Genomic DNA, 20,379 nt, shown 5'->3' with positions numbered 1-20,379 from the left:
CTCTTTTGGCGAATTTCAAATGGAATGTCTTTTAAAGTCTTAATGATTGTATTCCCCAGTTTCAGTGGAGTTGCTGAAGTTGCTTTTAAAATAGCATCTCTGGTCTCTCTTCTTGAGAATCTGACCACAATTTCTCCAGGCAGGCTATTTTTTTAATGTAATTGGAGTAAGCCCTGTAGGCAGTCTCCATCTCTTTTTCTACTTCATCCGCTGTTGAGCCTATTACTGGAGTGATAATCTCGCTGAGTAACTTTCTCAGATCCTCCTTTTCCGATTCAAGAGCTCCCTGAAATCTGAGAATCATATTGGCTTTTTCCATTTGTAGCTGTAACAAACGGTTTTCTTGGAAGTTTTGTTTTGTTTCAACTTCCCCCATAATTTTCTTCATTTTCTTGTTTGTGGTGTCTATCTCTTTAATTCTCGCAGTCGCATTCTCCACCTTCTTCTCTGTTTCTGCCAGTTGGAGCTGCTGTGATGCAAAGTCGTGATTCATCGAAGTCAGTTGCTGGTTAATACCATCGAGTTCCTCCATCACCGGCTTAAGCATATCCGCTAACATTTTCATGACGTCTGCTCCCTCTTCTGGTTTTGGGCTCTGACTACCCGCCGGTTTCGTTTTAAACTTTCTTTGCGAGGCTGCCATTTTATACGGTTGTTTACAATTCCAAACCGCTTCTCACGGGCTCGAAAAATCGTCACCTCAATGTCGGCGCTCACGTAAGTCTCTCAAAACAAAGTCGCTGCTTGTTTCCCCCCCTGCCTCTTCGTTACGCTTATCTGTCCGTTCGCATAAGAGGCGTCCCTCTTTGCACTCCCCTTTTCCCAGGGGGGGGGAGTTCACTTTTAAAATGTTCTGTTTAGTTTGAACTCACATTCATTGTTGGTCATTTCTCTGACCTTGCTCACAATGTTCGATGCTCCGCTCGATCTCCAGCGCTTGTCCCGGTCGAATCAGCTTGTGCCCGAGGGCCACGCAGCGGCAGGACCATCAGGGCAGGGGGAACCCTCGATTCTCCGGCATCGAGCCGTCGAAGAGGCTACCCCTCAAAAGTCCTCTGGCCTGGAGCCTATCGCAAAGGCTCCGTGGGGATGCCACTTGAGGTAGCACCACTCCATACCGCTGGTGTGCTAATCGTTCCCCCGAGGTCCAGGGAGAGCGACTGCCATCGCTAATCCACAAACCGGATGTCGCTAAGGGAGGCTATTTCAAACAAAGGAAACAGGCCAGTTTCTGGTCAAAGTCAGGCAGATAACCTAAGATGACAAGAGATAGTTTGAAGGTGTTGCCAGTCTGAGCTCAGTGTATACATGGGCCTATACCACACAATAACACAAATTATTAATCATATTATTCCACAAGGCAGTGGAAACTGCTTTAACTGACTTTCAGGACTGGGGTTGCATCCTCTGGGGCATTGTTTGCCTTATTCCAATTCCTGCACCATATTCTAAATCAAGAAATGCATCCCAGTAAATGCTGGACACAATAATAGGATTTAAATGCTGCTGCACTATGTTACTGCACGGCACCCACTGCTGTACCATAAACCATGCTGGAAACAAAATGCTGTCCTTTTAACTCACCTTTGCTCCCTTTTTGCATAGTAGTGAAATTATATGCATATGGCCTGCAGCCGCTGCACAACAAAGTGGTGTCATTCCATTCTCAGATGCACCATCCATTGAAGCACCAAATTCTAGCAGGAGGAGGACCACTTCTTCATGGCCGAGGTGAGATTGGACACATAGTATTGGAGCGTTGTTAAGAACTTCTGTCCTGTAATTCACATTTGCACCACCCAAAATCAGCAGACGACTCACCTAGAAAGATAAATGAAATCTAATTTACCACCTTTTAAAGAATCAAGGGACTTGTGTTTTGGCAATGCTTGAACTTAGTTTTGTTGTAACAAATGTCAAAACAACTGATAAAACAGACACATTATCTCTTAAAACTGGACTGCCCAGCAGAGCCCCAGCCGAACCTGCGAGCAAAGGAGGAACAGCTAGGGTGGTATGGAGCTGTCAGCTCCTGCCGCCACAGCCAATCCTGGGTTGGCTTCTCTTGCAGCTTGGTTTAAACCAAGCCAGCCAGCCAGCCCCAGTTCTGCACTGCCCCAGCTGATTCTCTCTTGCAGCTCGTAGATGCAAAAAAGGATCAGCTGGGACAGTGGAGAGCTGAGAGCTCTGCGCTGCCTTGGCTGAGGTTGGCTCACCCAAATAAAAGCCCCCCAAAAAAGAATCCACTTTTTTCAGGCTGAGTCATATCGGTAGCCGAATACAGATCTTAATAAATACCCCCAAAATACCTTTATTCAGTTCAGTTTATGCCGAACGCACACTCCTAGTTATAGCCAGTGTCTGAGAAAATTTAGGCAGTTTTCATTGCTTTGTTCCTTAATTGTGTTGCACTATTTTTATTGCCTTAATTCTGCAGTTCTGAATTGCAGCTCTGTTACATTGTATTCCTCATACTGTTTTTAGTGCATTGTTATCTAATTTTGTAAACTAGTTTTATTCACTGCTGGCTGGATGTTTGCTGCTGTTCTTACTGTATTGTTTTAACTGTGTGATCTTCCTTGAATCTCAGTGAGAAAGAGCAGAACGTATATCAAGTAAATAAGTAAAAAAATCTCTTCCATTTTAAAGCACCATTCTTACTTGGGAAAGGGCTTTCTACCTCTAACATCCATGATCCTGATAATATTACTCCTCCTCTTTATCTTGCTCTTCCTTTGAGGAAGTCAGGGGGACACAGGCACTTCTTTCTGACCCATTTAATTCGCACATCAACTCTGTGAAAGAAGTTAGGATGAGAAATGCTGACTGGCCCAAGATGGCAGAATGGAGATCTGAACCTGGGCTTCTTTAGACCTACTGTGACATTCAAACCACTACGCTGCTAATCTAAGTAAAATAAAACCAACCAAAATGAGGCTTATAAAGGTATATATTGGTGGTTCTGAATATGATGTAAAATTCAACGATTATTATGAAAAGGGACGTTCTGATTTGGGGAAAACAAAGCAAATCCAGACATTATAAGAAACACAAAATGCATCTCACTAATACAGTGATTTAAGTCAGATGTTGAAGCAAAGCATTAAGGGCAAGATACAAAGATTCCATTTTACCTAAAACATGACTTCCAAAGGGAAGAAATGGCACCAGGTTTTGCCAAGATTACACAATGCTGAAATCAGTTTGTCAAATTAGAGCAAATTACTATGGACCTGGCTATACAAGCAGTGTGTGTGTGTATGGGGGGGGGAGATCTTGGTTAAATTAAGAAATAATCACACAATTCATGCAACTGATAACACACAGAGACCTTTCATTCAAACCTGAATTTAGAATCAAGATTGTAAAGAAATCTGATTGAGCCATTGGTTCTACGGTAGTTCCTGAGAAATACACCATTTGAACATACAGATAAAGTGTGTCAAACACGTGTTAAGAACTCAATCTGTTGAAATTTTGTAAGAGACAGCAGATGTGAGGTAATAAAGTTCTTCAACTTTCACGATAGTCTTTGTTACAAAATAGATCGTATTCAGAAACGGCGACACAAACTTTAAAGTGAGATGCTGTGGGATGGATCTAAGGTTGCCAACTCTGGGTTGGGAAATTCCCAGAGATCTGGGGGTGGAGCTTTAGCAGGGTATAATGCCATAGAGTTCACCCTCCAAAGCAGCCATTTTCTCCACCAGAGAAAAAAATTCCAGGAAATCTCCAGGCCTCACCTGGAGGCTGACCCCCCCCAATGGATCATATCATAATTTCCACTTGATCTCACTCAATCCCCCTCCTCACTGAAGTTCCCATCCTGAGTACCTTTTGTCTACAATCCTGGCATAGCCAGATAGTCCAGAAGGACCCCTCCTTTTTCCATCAGAAAATCTGCTACAATCCATCCACTGTTCGAACGTCTCAGAACAGCTCCACTTGCCTAAGTTATTTGGAAGAAGTTTATACTGCGGCAAGAACATCGAGGATGGCAGTGAACCACCAATCCCATCATTCAAGAACTTGCATCATTTTCAAATCACAGTAGTCAACTACATTGTCAACACGACATTTTCTCTAACCAGACTATTATTCCAAATGGTATACATTCAGCAACATTTTCCTTTAGCGACATTGATTATCTAAGACTGTAATTCAAAAGTTTACATCTATACACAGCACTTAGCATCATTCTACTGCAGGGGTCCCCAGTGTGGTACTCATGAGAGCCAGTTGGGGGTAGTGGTTAAGTGCGCTGACTCTAATCTGGGAGAACCGGGTTTGATTCCCCCCTCCTCCACTTGTAGCTGCTGGATGACCTTGGGCAAGCCATAGTTCTCTCAGAGCTGTTCCCTCAAGGACAGTTCTCCCAGAGCTCTCTCAGCCCCACCCACCTCACAGGGTGTCTGTTGTGGGGAGGGGAAGGGAAAGGAGTTTGTAAGTCGCTCTGAGACTCTGAGTGAAGGGTAGGGTATAAATCCAATCTCCTCTCCTCCATGGTGCCCACGGTCACCTTTCCTGATGCCCGCCAAATGTTTTTAGAAAGTGGATGGGAGGACAGCTGGGGCTTTTGCCCAGCAAGGCTTCTGATTGGCCATTAGGCATTTGATTGGCTGTGCAGGTTTTAAAAAAAATGTTGCTGGGGCTTCACCACAGCACAAGGATCTTCACTATTTGACTTAAGGTAAGCAGCAGCAGCCATTCTGTGGATGGCTCCACTTCCTGCAAGTAGCCATTTTTGTGGCTGTACCTACCACACTGTGTCGGAATTCCAAAGGTGCCTGCAGGCTGAAAAAGGCTGGGAATACTATTCTACTGAAACAAAATCAATCAATGAAAATAAGAATTAATCAGAACCCTCTTTTCTAAACCTATATACCACAATGAAAAGTACCTAGCAAGATTATTATTCATAAGTGTTTTCCAAATTAACCACTTGAGGGCAGTCCCTTGATGAAAAGTAAAGCTTGAATTATAAATATTGATGCAAACCTGGAGTTAAGGAACTGAGATATTTAGGACAAGGGCAATAATGTTGTCTTTACAGGTTCATAATTATCTATATTTCTTTGGGAAATCTATTTTGATCATCTATTTCACGTGCCACTTAAAAAATGATTTACTACAGATACTTCAGAGGAAAAGACAAAGACAATGCCCTCCAAAGACCAAGCAAATGAACTGTAATTAAACCAAGTCATACTTTTCAATATAAATGTATTGTACATCTGAGACACCCTGCATATTCTTGATTAAATCACAAATGCATCGAGATGTACCCTCAGAATATAAGACGCACGCAGCTTCCAATCTTTCCTCTTCCTCCTCCTCTCATTTGCTCTGTATTCATACTATTGCTTACAAATACATTGCACCCTTACTTATCTAGACATTTACCAAACAGAAAGCCTGGATTAATAAAATTGTACCTGCCAACTAAAATCTCCCCGCCCCTTAAAGGTGATACTTACACACAAATAAAGAAATCCTATGTGCAGATGATGCACTGTGCTATCCCTGCTGCTGTCACCTGTGATATGGCTAGTCAGTTATCCCAGTTACTTCGCAAACTATGGGAAATTTAATATCAAAAATTGGCAAGAAAGCTCTAGCTGCTCACACAGTTTCTCTACACAGGTGAGCATAGTAATGACTGAAGACAAATCTACACCTATAAAAAGGAACCTCCTACTAACAACTCTCAAAGATACCTGCTTGACATATTTCCATTTCTCATACAATGCTTAAGAGATGCATGTAATAGACCGATGTAGTAGATAGGTATAATGGCCTCCATGCTTTTATTACATCTATATATAAAAGAAAGTCCCCTCACCGTAAAATTAATGCCCAGGCCAAACCGCTGGACCTAGAAACACCAAATTCGGGGAGAGCGCTCCTACCATGGCATAGGTGCTCACTAAGAAGTGATTTTTAGAAATTCGACCCCTAAGGGGGTCAAAAGGGGTAAAATGTGCTCCCCCCATTGATTCCTATGCGGCGGCCAGGCTGCTGCCTCCTTGCACCCCCTACTCTCTGATTGGTCAGCTGCGGAGGTAAAAAAGGCCAACAGTTACAGGAGACTGCACAAAGCTAATGACAGTTGAGGAAATCAGGAATGGGACATTTGCACATAGTACTCCTGCGGGGCACTGAGCTGCGCAGGCCAAGTACCAGCAAGATCACCCTGAGGTGCTCAGAAGCTCCATATGAGCTAAACAATCCAGGAACACAAGTAGAGAGGCCTTCCCTTTCGTGGAAGGTGGCAGGAATTGACTTAACAGACAACTGCTTCTTAAATGGACAGTTCTATGTTGCCTGCTCCAGAGTGAGCTTATCAAGCAGCCTGGTGATCCTAGCACCTGAGGGCAGAACCACCAATGTGGTCTATAGAGAAGTCCTTCGGCAGAGAGAAAAAAAGTACATATGTCTTACTTCATTTTTTACACTACAATCTTCTCCACTAGAATTCCTACAACAAATGTCACATTTCAAACTTCACATCATCGGTATTATAACTGGATTTACAGAACTTAAATACCGTAGCGAAACACGGGTATCAGGCTAGTCTGAAATAAATCTTTAAAATGACGTTCTAAACAAAAGGTGCTTTGAATATTACCAGCTCACTCTTCTTTCTGTAGGGAAGACAACACGTAAGCAAAGGATGCCAGAAAAATGCCATTTAGACTACAGAATATGTGCATAAATTTAAGGTGAAATGTAATCTTATGAAAGCATTTGTGAACTGCTGACTAACTATGATCTTCCGTATACTGTTAAAAAAATGTTCATAGCATGTTGGGGGGGGAAAGTCTTTATCTGTCATTACACATTAGTAACATTTTATATTCCATACCCTACTCGTGTTGCCAGCCTCCATGGCTGGAGATCTCCCACTATTACAACTGATCGCAAGGCGACAGAGATCAATTCGCCTGGAAAAATGGCCGCTTTGGAAGGTGGACCCTACTGAAGTCACTCCCCTCCTCAAACCCAGCCCTCCTCAGGCTCCAACCCCCCACCCCCAATCTCCAGGTATTTCTCACCCCGGAACTAGCAATCCCATAGCCTACACAGATGTCATGATTTTCTGTGGAATATGTGGTCACCATGAACACTCACAGAGTCTCTCACATACAAATTGTACATCTTATTTCCCCAAGATTCTTTTTTGGTACCATTAATCAATGGTATTGGTAGCCAGCGAGGGAGGGGGAGAAGAGAGATGAAAATTTTCACATGCATATGTTTGAATGGAATGGAAAAGCTGTTTCTCGTCTGAAAATGTGAAGATACCATCAATATTTTGCAGACTAACCTGGCATAGCAGGGCAGCATGAATTTGTGTACGGAACTTATTTTTTGAAAAAGTCATTTTTGTTATGGTAAGAACACCCAGACTTGGATGGCCCAGGCTAGCCCAGTCTCGTCAGATCTTGGAATCTAAGCAGAGTCGGCCCTGGCTAGTATTTGGATGGGAGACCTCCAAGGAATACCAGGGTTGTGATGTGGAGGCAGGCAATGGCAAACCACCTCTGAACGTCTCTTGCCTTGGAAACCCCAAGGGGTCGCCATAAGTCAGCTATGACCCGACAGCACTTTCCACCAAGAAGATAAACAGCTACTCCTATGACTTTCAAACCAGACTTGAGAGGCCAATAATATGACTCCTCAGCTACTGCTCCTAAGTAAAAGCTTTTCACAAAGCCTTCTAGCATACATGAATGCTGGCAGAATTGCTGACTTATGAGACGGGAGCGACTACCATTGGAATTTTGACATAAAGATGGGAGGCATATATGCACAGATCTCGTATTCAGTTCAGCCCACATTTTTTGATACACCTCACCGCATATAATGCAAGGTCATGCTCAAGGTTGTTAATGCAATATTTGTTTCCACTGGTTTCAGTGAGAAAGACATTCCCACTTTTAATTCCACTCCACCCCCACCCAGGAGATCCTTCTCACCACACTGCAGGTGAAGGGAAAGGGGCCCCCCATTTACAGATCAGTAATATTTCCCCTTGCACAATGGGTACATGGAAATATGGGGCTGAAGTTTCCTCCCTCCCTCCCTTGGTGCTGGGACCCTGATAGAGGCATTTTTAAACAGAAAATGGCAAGGGGTGCTCGAGCATACAAATCCCATGTAATTCACGTCAACATTTTTCTTCCAATCCCCGTCAATTCACGTCAACATTTTTCTTCCAATCCCCACTTAATCTATCTTGCTGTTCACTAAGCAGCCAGCTAGCTTGCTTTAAAGAAATTAAATGCTTCACAGAGCAAGATAAAGGCTTACATTCAGTCACATGCTCCATATATGTGTGTGTGTGTGCAGGACTATATGAATATGTAAAAATAAATAAACACACACAGAGAGAGAGAAAGACAAGTATCACTACCCTGCTTTACAGGTGAATGGCCATGCTTAAGGGCTGCTTTTAGAGAAAAGATGTATTCCTTTTCTCATTTCCTCTGCCCATGTTTGCTTTTTAATTTTTTTAATACTATTAGACTGGCCTTATTCTGCAAAGATGGCAGGCTGCCAATCATTGGGGAAGTGAGGTGCAGATGAAACACAGCAAGAGCAGCCTCTGTCTTTGTTCTTCCCCCTTTCCCAAAGAAGCACATGCCAGCCCCTCTGCTCAAACAGAAAGGAGATTGGATTTATACCCCACCCTTCACTACCCAAAGGTGTCTCAGAGCGGCTTACAAACTCCTTCCCCTTCCCCTTCCCCTTCCCCACAACAGACACCCTGGGAGGTAGGTGGGTCTGAGAGAGCTCTGACAGAAACGGCTCTTTTTCAAGAACAGCTCTTATCAGAGCTACAGCTTGCCCAAGGTCATCCAGCCAGGTGCAAGTGGAGGAGTGGGGAATCAAACCCGATTCTCCCAGATTAGAGTCCGCCACTCTTAACCACTTGGGCTGTTCACTTGTCTTTGCTTCTTTCCTCAGGTAATGGTGAGTTTGTGTGAGCATGCACCTGCATACACAAATCAGAATTTAGCCAAGAAACCTTTACCCCCTGTTCCACTTCCACCATCTTCTACCACATTGCCATCAATTACATTTGCCCACTTCTGCCACCAAACTCACACCCAACAGCTCTGGAGAAGAACACTTGGTTGTGTACAGTGCGAGCTCTCTATGCTTGTAATGCAATTCGGAAAAATGCTTTGAAAGAGAAAAACCGTTTATACGTTTGACAAAAACAGCTGCTAAGTGTCCTGGGTTGGCTGGTGTGCCTAGCCTGGCATTTACATGCAGAGTCTACCCAGAAACTTAAAAGTTATCACATGAAAATGGCTACTAAATGCATACATTATACTGCTGTCAGAAACACAGCCAGATCTGGCCAAGTTGGTTTTTCTTTGAAAATCAGAGGAAATGCCATCAGGATTAGTTAGTTTTACATGTGGGCTGTTCAGCTAATTTTTCAAAAAATAAGTAGCTATTTGAACGCACACTGCATTTTGACTCACTCACCTTTACATTAGGAGTGTAGAGATTTCGTAAAGATGCAAGGGCTGCTGACAAGCCATCAGTGCTGTAGCCAATCCACAAGGCTTGAAGATGACTGGAAGAAATCCCAGTCTTCTTACTGAGTCCCTAGGAGACAACAACAAACAGTGACAATAAAAGATGAGGTTACAAAAGGTCTCTCAAAACAACTTCATGCCCAAACAAAAACTGCACTAAATTCCTCTTTGAAGTTTACAAAACTATGTCAAAAAAGAAAATATATCACTGTTTTTCAGTGGATAAAGGTTCTTCTAACAAAACACTTTTTATAATATGTTTTGAAGTAATCCACAACAAATTTACAACACATATGATTGTTTTGATCAGAAATCAGTGCTTAACTTCCAACGTATCAGTCACTAGCCATATCCAGATCTGTATTTAGAGGCAAACACCTTCGCTGGTGTTTTCTGGAGTACGGTTAAATACTTTCAGGTCTAGTGCACACGTAAATACATAGCTGAAGTAATTTTGTACAGTCTGTAAAACTCAAATTCTACATTTTCTGAAACTAAGTTTCTGAGGTGGGGGGGAGGAGAAGAGAAATAAGAGGACATGATCGTATTATGGCAGCGCGAGAGTGGTTGCTCCATGTGTGTGTGGGGGGCGGGGCGGTGGTCCACATCACCAGCTGCAGTAGACTAGGGAGTGGCCTGCAATCCAGATACCCTGTGGGCTGTCTTCAAAGGTGGGGTGGAAAGAGAGGTGATCTTGCTGGGGTATCTCTGCTTTATTTTACACCACAGGGTTACTAAGTAGCCTGGGATAGAAAGGTAGGTAGTTTCTGCACTCCTACCTTCCTCTCCAAACCCTGCATCCTCCAGCTTCTACTTGTTTGTGCTTTTAAGATCCTGCCCTAGCAAATGACTGACCCACCTAATCCTCACTCTGCAAGGTTTCTTACCGTCCTAGCTTGACCCAAGGGTATATTCCTGCATACTGGGAAGCTCACCCCAGACCAACCAGCTCCATCCTGGTCACCCCATATATGGTCATACCATGGCTACAAGCGTTTCCCCCGACACCCCCGGTTCCTTTCCCAGGGATACTGCAACCATAAGGGCTTCCAACCTGCCCCTGCTCTGCTGACTTCCTGAAGGGCCAACCAGGCAGGGGGGAGACTCCTCTAACCACAGACAGGTTTAATTCAAAACAAATGAGACCAAAATAAAACGTAGGTTTCTACCTTGAAAATATGAGCTTTTAGAATGTGATGCCCAAGTTCCATTGTTTGCTGACGGTTAAGCTTTCCTTCCTGCCGAGAGAACATGAATGCCAGGAGAGCATGCCCATTCCTAATTGTAGAAAAAGAGTTACAAAACAGGGAGAACTTAAAATAAAGTCCTAATCAATGTCATGGTCTCTGAAAATAAGAACTGATTTCATTCTCCCTTCCTGATCCCAAATTTCATTTTTAAGCTATGATGACAGAAAACTCTTCCAGCATAATGTTTGCAGATCCTATTGCCCTGCCTAGAGAAACACAGCCCTGACCTGGAGGACCCAGGCTAGCCCGACCTCATCAGGTCTTGGAAGCTGAGCAGAGTTGGCCCTGGTTGTTAGTTGGATGGGAGACCACCAAGGAAGGCCAGGGTTGCTACACAGAGGCAGGCAATGGCAAACCACCTCTGGACATCTCTTACCTTGATGGCCATGACTTGACGGCACTTTCTACCACCACCACCACCACAGAAACACAATTTCATACTGAATCCAACCCTCCCACCTTGTAAGCAGGAGATCTCAATCAGTCTCTTCTTCCTACTACATAACCTGCCACATCTCACACCATTCTTAATGATCCTCCAGCCCTCAGATACTTCTTTTGAAGAACACAGCGGGCTGCAGCAGGAAGGCAAGAATTGGACAAGATCTGTCTCATGGCTTTACTTGTGGTTTTCTGGATTAGAAGACATATCAAGTTGTGAGTAATGTAAACTAGTGTCTGATGTGGTCTGCCAGGGTCACCATACAGCATATCTGGATTTGATTAAAGGGAGGTGAGTGCTATGCAGTTTGTTAGAGGACAAGGGGGGAAAGGTCATTTAGTAATGATAGCTTCCAGGGAAAGGTGTTTGGGCCACTTTCTAAAGCCTTGGGGGAAAAGAAGTCAGCTCCTTTGGATGTCAGTAGTCGTCCCCATTTTGAGCAAAAGAGGTTTCCTGGTCCTGACTCTTTTTTTTAGTCCCCCCAATTGCTCTTAATAAAATTTGAGAAATTTGCAAGCCAAATGAAAAGAGGGAATTGGATGGAAAGCAAGTCCCAGATAGGATCCATCCCCAACCGATCAGTGGCTAACAGATGATTTGATTATATGACCACAAGTGTTCCCACCTAAATGTTCATCTAAGCTAGATGACCTGTTTCCCCCCCTTAATACCTGATTTGCCTCCACCCTTGCAAGTGCCTTCTCTTAAGAGCCCTTCTATTTTAGTCAATCCATCATTACCCCTTGATAACTGACTACCGAAGAATGAAAATGGGGTTCTGAGTGTACTCGCTTGGATCCTAGCGGGCTGGAAGGGTTGCTCGTTGGATCTAGATTAAGAACTGATTTCATTCTCCCTTCCTGACCCCAAATTTCATTTTTTTTAAAGCTACGATGACAGAAAACTCTTCCAGCATAATGTTTGCAGATCCTATTGCCCTGCCTAGAGAAACACAGCCCTGACCTGGAGGACCCAGGCTAGCCCGACCTCATCAGGTCTTGGAAGCTAAGCAGAGTTGGCCCTGGTTGTTAGTTAGATGGGAGACCACCAAGGAAGGCCAAGGTTGCTACACAGAGGCAAGCAATGGCAAACCACCTCTGGACATCTCTTGCCTTGATGGCTATGACTTGACGGCACTTCCTACTACCACCACCACCACCACCACCGAAACACAATTTCATACTGAATCCAACCCTCCCACCTTGTAAGCAGGAGATCTCAATCAGTCTCTTCTTCCTACTACATAACCTGCCACATCTCACACCATTCTGAATGATCCTCCAGCCCTCAGATACTTCTTTTGAAGAACACAGCGGGCTGCAGCAGGAAGGCAAGAATTGGACAAGATCTGTCTCATGGCTTTACTTGTGGTTTTCTGGATTAGAAGACATATCAAGTTGTGAGTAATGTAAACTAGTGTCTGATGTGGTCTGCCAGTATATCTGGATTTGATTAAAGGGAGGTGAGTGCTATGCAGTTTGTTAGAGGACAAGGGGGGAAAGGTCATTTAGTAATGATAGCTTCCAGGGAAAGGTGTTTGGGCCACTTTCTAAAGCCTTGGGGGAAAAGAAGTCAGCTCCTTTGGATGTCAGTAGTCGTCCCCATTTTGAGCAAAAGAGGTTTCCTGGTCCTGACTCTTTTTTTAGTCCCCCCAATTGCTCTTAATAAAATTTGAGAAATTTGCAAGCCAAATGAAAAGAGGGAATTGGATGGAAAGCAAGTCCCAGATAGGATCCATCCCCAACTGATCAGTGGTTAGCAGATGATTTGATTATATGACAAGTGTTCCCACCTAAATGTTCATCTAAGCTAGATGACCTGTTTTCCCCCCTTAATACCTGATTTGCCCCCACCCTTGCAAGTGTCTTCTCTTAAGTGTCCTTCTATTTTAGTCAATCCACCATTACCCCTAGATAACTGACTACCGAAGAATGAGAATGGGGTTCTGAGTGTATTCACTTGGATCCTAGCAGGCTGGAAGGGTTGCTCGTTGGATCTAGAGGTCATAGATAAACTAAGGGAATTCTGGGTGATCCTTTTGCAAGAAACCAGGGAGCAGCATCCTTTTTACTTTCCTGGATATAAGATAATTATGTATCCAGCTATTGTAGGGATTGGGGGGAATGCCCCCCGGCCAGGCTAGCATGCTTAGTAGCTACTGCCTTTGACGCCAAGGTTTTAGAAATCAACTGTCAGTCGTCCCTGGCCTTACCAGTTCTCTTAATTATTAATGGTCTGTTCTTTGTATTCATTTCTATTTATAGCCCTCCATTTCGCTCAAAACAAGCTCTTTACTCCAACTGGGAAAGAACTACACAACCTACTTGAAGGACTCTTCATGAAATTTCCTAGAGCTAAATTTTTCTTAGGAGGGGAGTTTAATGCTAGGGTGGGTCCCTCAGATGAGACTCCCATCGATAAAATCCCAGAGCTATCTACTGACCTTACTTTACCAGGGTGTTTCGAAAGAGGAACTAGAAATCAAAATAAATACGCTGGCCTGCCCTTGAAACCGACCCAGAAACTACAACTGATCCAGAACGTGGTGGTCTTGATGGGAATGTCACAGACAGCACCTATACATCCAGTGCTGTGCCAGCTACATTAGCTCCCAGGGGAATACCAGGTCAAGTACAAGGTCTTGAGTGGTCAGTGACCGGCATGTCTACAGGACCGTTTCCTCCACTATGTCCATGGGAGAGCATGATGCTCTTCAGATAACAACAAAGCTATCCAGGTGTCCTTGACCAGGGCCAGGACCTTTTTGGTCCTGGTCCCAACCTGATGGAACTCTCTGCCCAATACCATCAGGGCTCTGTGGGACCTTGTTCAATTCCGTAGGGCCTGTAAGGCACAGATGTCTGCCAGGCCTTTGGTTGAGGACAGCAATGGTTTCCATCCTAGCTGGCACTCTTTTCCGCTCCTGCTGCTTCTTATATCTGCCTTGCCCTCCTCTCCCCTGCCCGTGAAGCAGCCAGCAGTTTGAAATTGGATTAATTAGTACACACCTTCTGATTTGTTTGAAATGTGTTATTAATGTTTTAACTTGATATGTTGTACATCGCCCAGAGCCTTGCATTAGCAGGGATTGGGCGATAAATTAAATAAATAAATAAATAAAAAGATCATCCAAGCGGGGACTGTGTTATTCAAACTGATTATTTAGTTTTGGTTAGCAATGTTAAATGGACGGCTGAGTCTTGATCCTCTTGGAGAGAAAGGGAGGTGAGGATGATGAAGAACTATTAGAGCAGGACTGTTAAACCACATAGTCAGCTTCTTACGCTTCTCACCAAACAGTAGTACACAATGAAGATCTTAGTATTTGAAACAAAAAGCTTTCACAGTTCTGTTGCCAATACCAATGAAAGCATTTCATCATAATGGAAAAAGAAATGTTTCTTATGCTATCATCATGACTTATGGCAGATTTAGAAATGTGTACTGTCTTTAAAATCTAATTTAAAATGCAAACTATCCAATAAGATTGTAGAGCACTTAGTACATCAATAAGTGCTCCAAGAATTACGAAAAATAATCATAATTATCATCTAGTGTAATTTTAAGGAAGTAGAACCAATCCATCTAACACAACAATTGTCCTATCCTTAAAATGGAATTGCACAGAAACAATGCTTGTATGATGCTGCCTCCTACAAGCCATACTGCCAAGAGCTACTTTAGGCTCATGTAAGAGTTTTCACAAGGTTCTTCCCTCTCCATTTGGTCCTCAAAATAACGGTTCTTCCCTCTCCATTTGGTCCTCAAAACAACTCTGAGGTAGGTTAGGTAGGTTAGGCTGAGAAAGAGTGATTGGCTCAAGGTTACCCAGTGAGTTCCATAGCAGAGAGGGGATTTGACCTTGTGTCTCCTAATTCCTAATGACACTGGCTCTCTTCCTAAACCACATCTCAAATTAATTTTGAAACTGCCATGGCGAAAAGTGTAAGGAACTGCTATTCTAAAATAATAAAATCCAAAGATGCATTGGGAATATAACATCAGTCACATGGTTTTCTGACTGGTACCTAGCACCCACAATGGGTTCCATATTTTCTAACTGCAAGAGTTCCAACTAATCTATTACTGTAGCGTATTGTTTTAGCATCGCCTCCTGTGTTTTTGCCTAGGAAATAAAAACACCTACCAGCAGAGGCAATCTACTCTTCCCCCTTGATTAATTTTTGTACTGGCTCTAACTTTAAGAAGTAAGTTTTTGCCTAAGACCTGGAAGGGTGAATATCTGAACTATTTTCAAATTATAAGGATGCCTGTGTAAGCATCAATAATCCCATTAGACATTCTACTTACTGGATTGAGAAATGATTAATGGGAAACAATCACAGTTGCAAATTACAGTTGAACAAGCAATCTGAAATTTAAGAACATAAAGGCTTTCCTAAGGGATCCACGAACTACGTTTATCTGATCTCTAACAGTGGCTGTAATCTCTATAAGCCTGAGACGGATTTGTTGTCACATAAGAAGAAATAAGAATTGAAAGAGTTTCCAGTAATGGAGAGGTCATTTGTAAGGGAAGTCCACAAAGAATTAGAATGAAGCTTCAGAGCAAGTACATAAATAATAGCTTCATGCCAACATATGATACAATTTCGCTTTAAGGGTATATATCCTCATCTCCGATTTTTTATTTTATTGTACAAGGTGTGCTTGAAATTGAGAGGAAAAAAGCAACCTGGCTCTACAATAGAACAGCCATTTTCTTTCATCTTCTTAAGCAAATGCTTTTCTGTTGTCACAACCTCCTATTTTATATAGTGGATTTTTAAAAAACAAACAAACCAGAGAAGCTATTTTTATCATCAAGACTTTTTTTGTAGAAAAAGCCTAGCAGGAACTCGTTAGCATAATAGGACACACCAAACAGCAGAAACTCATTAGCATATTAGGCCACACCCCTGACAGCACAACTCAGTAGCATATTAGGCCACACTCCCATGTCTTCCCTTGGCTTGCCTGCTTGGCCCATGGCTGCGGGGAGCCCGGGCAAGCTGGCCCTTGGAGGGAAGGGAAGGCAGTTTAAACTGCCTTCCCTTGGCTTGCCTGGACACCCCAGCAAGCCAGCCCTTGGACATGCTGGGGAAGGCACGGGGAGGCTTCCCTGATCCTTCCAGGGGCCCCCCTGGCCCACCTTGGCGTCGCCGGGGGGCAGGGTCGCTCTCCAGGCCTTCCCTTTGTAGCCATGCACGCAGAGGTATTGGGTGTAGTGGGCATGGCTAACTCTGAAGCCAGCCGGAACTCCATTCCTGTGCCTTCCTGCCCAAAAATAGCCCTGTGTATAAACAGGGAACATATCATGGAAAGATCTATAATGGCTACCCATCTGTTTCTGGTAATAGTTCAAAGTGCTGATTATCTTTCAGGCTTGGGCCCAGATTACCTGAAGACCAACTCTGTGACTAGAGGCAGGGCATTCTCTGTGATGGCACCTCACATTTAGCATTCTTTCCCCCTTGAGGCTTACCTGTCATCGGGCCAAAACATACCCTTTTAGCCAGATTTTCAATTAGGAATTTTATTTTGCTAGCTGTTTTATGGTTATCTTCTGGTGTGATGTCCATTTTATGGAAAACTCTATTCTGTTTTTCTGTCTCTGGCTTGTTTTTATATTGATAATATATTATTTTAACTGCAAGCCACATCAAGCATGACTCTGGAGAAGCTGCACAAAACTCTCCTAAATAAATAAATACAGCGGTTTACCTTGGTTCACACAGGAAGTCAGTATTTTCACCGTCTGCTCTCCAAACAAGCCATTCCCGGAAAGAAGGATGGCAAAACATCCGCGTTTTGTCACGCCTTTTTATCAGAAACCCTGAAAGGGCCTCCATCCTCTGATGGAATTCTTCCCACTCCTGTTCGCCGTGTATCTGGCCAGCATTAATAGCTTGGAAAATCTGGTCATCTGTCAATGGATGAAGGGATGCTAAAGCCACGTTGAGCACCGGCAGGGCTCTTTCAAACGATGAATTAGTCATGAATTTCATGTTACACTGAAGCAAATAAAGCTCTGAGAGGGAGACTGGGACTACCTTGTAGCTGGCACTTTTGATTACTAGGTGTCCCTTCTGAAAGAGATCTAGGGTCAGTTTCAAGTAGAGATAAGATCCCATGCTCCTCATGATCAAGTGGTTGCTCACTTTCCCAATGATAGCGGCATCCGCTTTTCCATTCAGAGATATGTTGTTTACAATATCCTGGCTCGCATTGATCCTGTACTGAATATAGGCATTCAGATCAGCTTGTATTTCTTTGTTGTCAGGGAAATCATCTAGGGAGATCATGAAGAAAGGTTGTGAGCAGGTTAACTCCTGTATTAAATAAATGAGAGACAAAAAATACAAATAATTTAGTATGGTACACATTTCATAGAAATACAAATGGCATTAAACTTGTTAGCTGTAGGGAAGGCGTTAAAACGAAAGACAAGCTGTTACGGCAGATAATGCTGGAGTAAGATGAAACCCTATCAGAGTTGTGAATTCAGTGAGCAGTGAACTGTTTGGCCAAGATCCCAAAAGATGGTGGTGGTAGAACTGTAACTGAACTGTAGCATTAGAACAAATTTAGAGTCCAGTGGCACCTTTATTCAAGTAATGAGCTTTCGTGTGCAAAGACATACCTTGAATAAACTTTTGTTGGTCTTAAAGGTGCCACTGGACTCTAAATTTGTTCTACTGCTTCAAACCAACAGAGCTGACCACCTTGAACTGTAACATTTCAGACTGCAGGTGGGAAAATTGCATGACTGGATGCTTCCTCATGGGGAAAAAGAGATCATTCTACATTCCAGCCTTGCTTGCTGTGAAGATAGCTAGTCCAAAACATCTCACTCCAACATCTAGTTCTGAAGGGATTTTTGGCATCAAGAGCATCTGCCTTTATGAAACCCTCACCTGCAGTCTTAATGGGTATACTGACTGCTTTGGTCTCTTGTGGTTGAGAGTTTTGCTTGCTAGTCAGATTAGTCTTTCTGCAGCTCTCTCCTTTAACCCAAGCTGCATAGTGGTGCACAGGTTGAAACACTGCCTAAAATCCTTTCAGTCCCAGTTTCAGGACCTACTATGGGTAAGAAAAAGAGTTCAGTAGCACTGATAGACAAGAGGGCTTCTGAGGGCCACCAGAAATGCAAATGCCAACCTGGTAAAAGGAGTTGCATATTAGAGATCGAGGGTGTGCAAAAAAAAAAGTTTTCCCCCCAATTTGGGTCTATTGGACCCCCAAAATATCGGTATTCCGAATATTCCCAAATACCAATATCGAGTTTGTATTGGGATTCAGGTAATATTCTGAAAACCTGAATGTATTTGGCTCCATTATACCCTATGGGGACCGTCCCCATAGGGTATAATGTAGAAAGGACTTACATTTTAAATGCTTGCTGAGTTCACTCACCAAGTTGCAAGTTTAAAATTTAAATCCTTTCTGAGTTCATTTGCCAAGCTGCACCACCGTGGTCTCTTTAAATGCCTTCTAGCTGCACCTAAATAAAAGCAGAATAATGACAGCTTTTATTTAGGTGTGGCTATTTTGGTAGCTGAATTCAGATCTGTATTCAGCTGAATAAATACTCCCCAAATACCAATAAAGTATTTCTTGACTTGTTTCTTGATCACCACTTCCTTCTTCCCCAAAGCATAGACCAAAACCTGGCTTTCTTCTACTTCATCAGGGTAGAAAGAGACCAAGAGGTATCATAATAGGACTGGACTCTCCTACTTTTTACAATTGAATGAAGCCTTTTTCCAGTCATATTGTGATCAGTCTCCACCCCAGCAGCTATTTTGCTGTGGTACCCACTACTTGTTCTCAAAATTCTGGAAGTGCCCACAAGGTTTATAAGAACATTAGAACATAAGAGAAGCCAATGATGAATCAGGCCAATGGCCTATCTAGTCCAACACTCTGTCACACAGTGGCCAAAAATACCAGGTGCCATCAGGAGGTCCAGCAGTGGGGCCAGGACACTAGAAGCCCTCCCACTGTTGCCCCCCCAAGCACCAAGAATACAATGCATCACTTGCCCCAGCCTGAGAGTTCCTATCTATGTTGTTCAGTTGCACAGTCGAGTTCAGTTGCAGAATCACAGTCTGATTCTTCGCGACCCCATGGACCACATCACGCCAGGCCCTCCTGTCTTCTGTCGTGCTTTGGAGTTAGCTTGTTAGTCCTTCTGCTCCATATGCTTATCTAATTCCCTCTTGAAGCTCCCCATGCTTGTAGCCGGTTCAACAAGGTTGGCGAACCTGCTTTAGGTTGTCACATATGAGCACACACAAAGCTGCCTTGTACCGAATCAAACCATTGGTCCATGTCTACTCAGACTGGCAGTGGCTCTCCAGGGTCTCAGGTAGGGGTGTTTCACATCGCTTACTGCTTGCCCCTCTGTAACTGGAGATGCCGTAGTCTGAACCTGGGACCTTCTGCATGTAAAGCAGAGGCTCCTCCACTGAGCCACAGGCCCTCCCCAATAATGTAACTAATGGCTAATCATACATTTTCAGAATGACTACCTTCCAAAGGCACAGAGATCTTTCACATCATCTGATTGTCTGATCCTTTTAACTGGAGATTCTGGGAACCGAACCTCAGACCTTCTACATATACAGCAGACACTTCCACTGAGCCATGGCCCTTCCCCCTATCAAAAGGTATCTCATATTGCTGCCACCACAACTTAGCCTATTGCACCATCTATATATCTAATAGCCAAGTCACCCCCTGGTGTGCGGATAGCTAAATCCGCGCACCGGGGGCACCGGGGGGGGGAGGGGGAGTTTTGTGCACACGTGGGGTGGTTCCCAGGTGTGCACAAAAATCTGAAAAGTTAAAAAAATGGGGGGATACTTAAATCCCCCCAAAACTGACAGAGCATTCCCTGCGCATGCGCAGGGAACGCTCTGCAGCCGGCCTCACTGTCGCCGCCGCCTCGAAGCTAGCCAGCCGGACCTGTGAGAGGAAGGGGTGCAAGAGGAAGGGCTGCAAGCCGTTGGCCCTCGCTTGGGGGGGGGAAGCAGCCGGCCTCGCTTGGGGGGAGAAGCAGCCGTCCTCGCCGCCGCCTCGGAGCCAGCCGGGCGGGCCGGAGGGGAACCGCGAGGCCCGGGCGGCTGCA

General features: G+C 43.9%; 1 protein-coding gene across 1 annotated transcript in view; it reads right to left on the bottom strand.

The window, feature by feature from the left end:
• Positions 1-20,379, bottom strand: part of TANC1 (tetratricopeptide repeat, ankyrin repeat and coiled-coil containing 1) — a 216,811-nt gene that overhangs the window by 29,518 nt on the left and 166,914 nt on the right. Inside the window, 4 exon segments of the mRNA XM_015411532.1 lie at positions 1,677-1,821; positions 9,502-9,624; positions 10,724-10,832; positions 16,971-17,578. Coding sequence (XP_015267018.1) covers positions 1,677-1,821; positions 9,502-9,624; positions 10,724-10,832; positions 16,971-17,578 — 985 coding nt within the window.

The sequence above is a fragment of the Gekko japonicus genome, unplaced genomic scaffold, assembly GCF_001447785.1.
Source record: "Gekko japonicus isolate JY-2015 unplaced genomic scaffold, Gekko_japonicus_V1.1 scaffold6, whole genome shotgun sequence".
NCBI lineage: Eukaryota > Metazoa > Chordata > Lepidosauria > Squamata > Gekkonidae > Gekko > Gekko japonicus.
The sequence above is the reverse complement of the archived record's forward strand: the minus strand, read 5'-3'. Positions and strand labels throughout refer to the sequence as shown.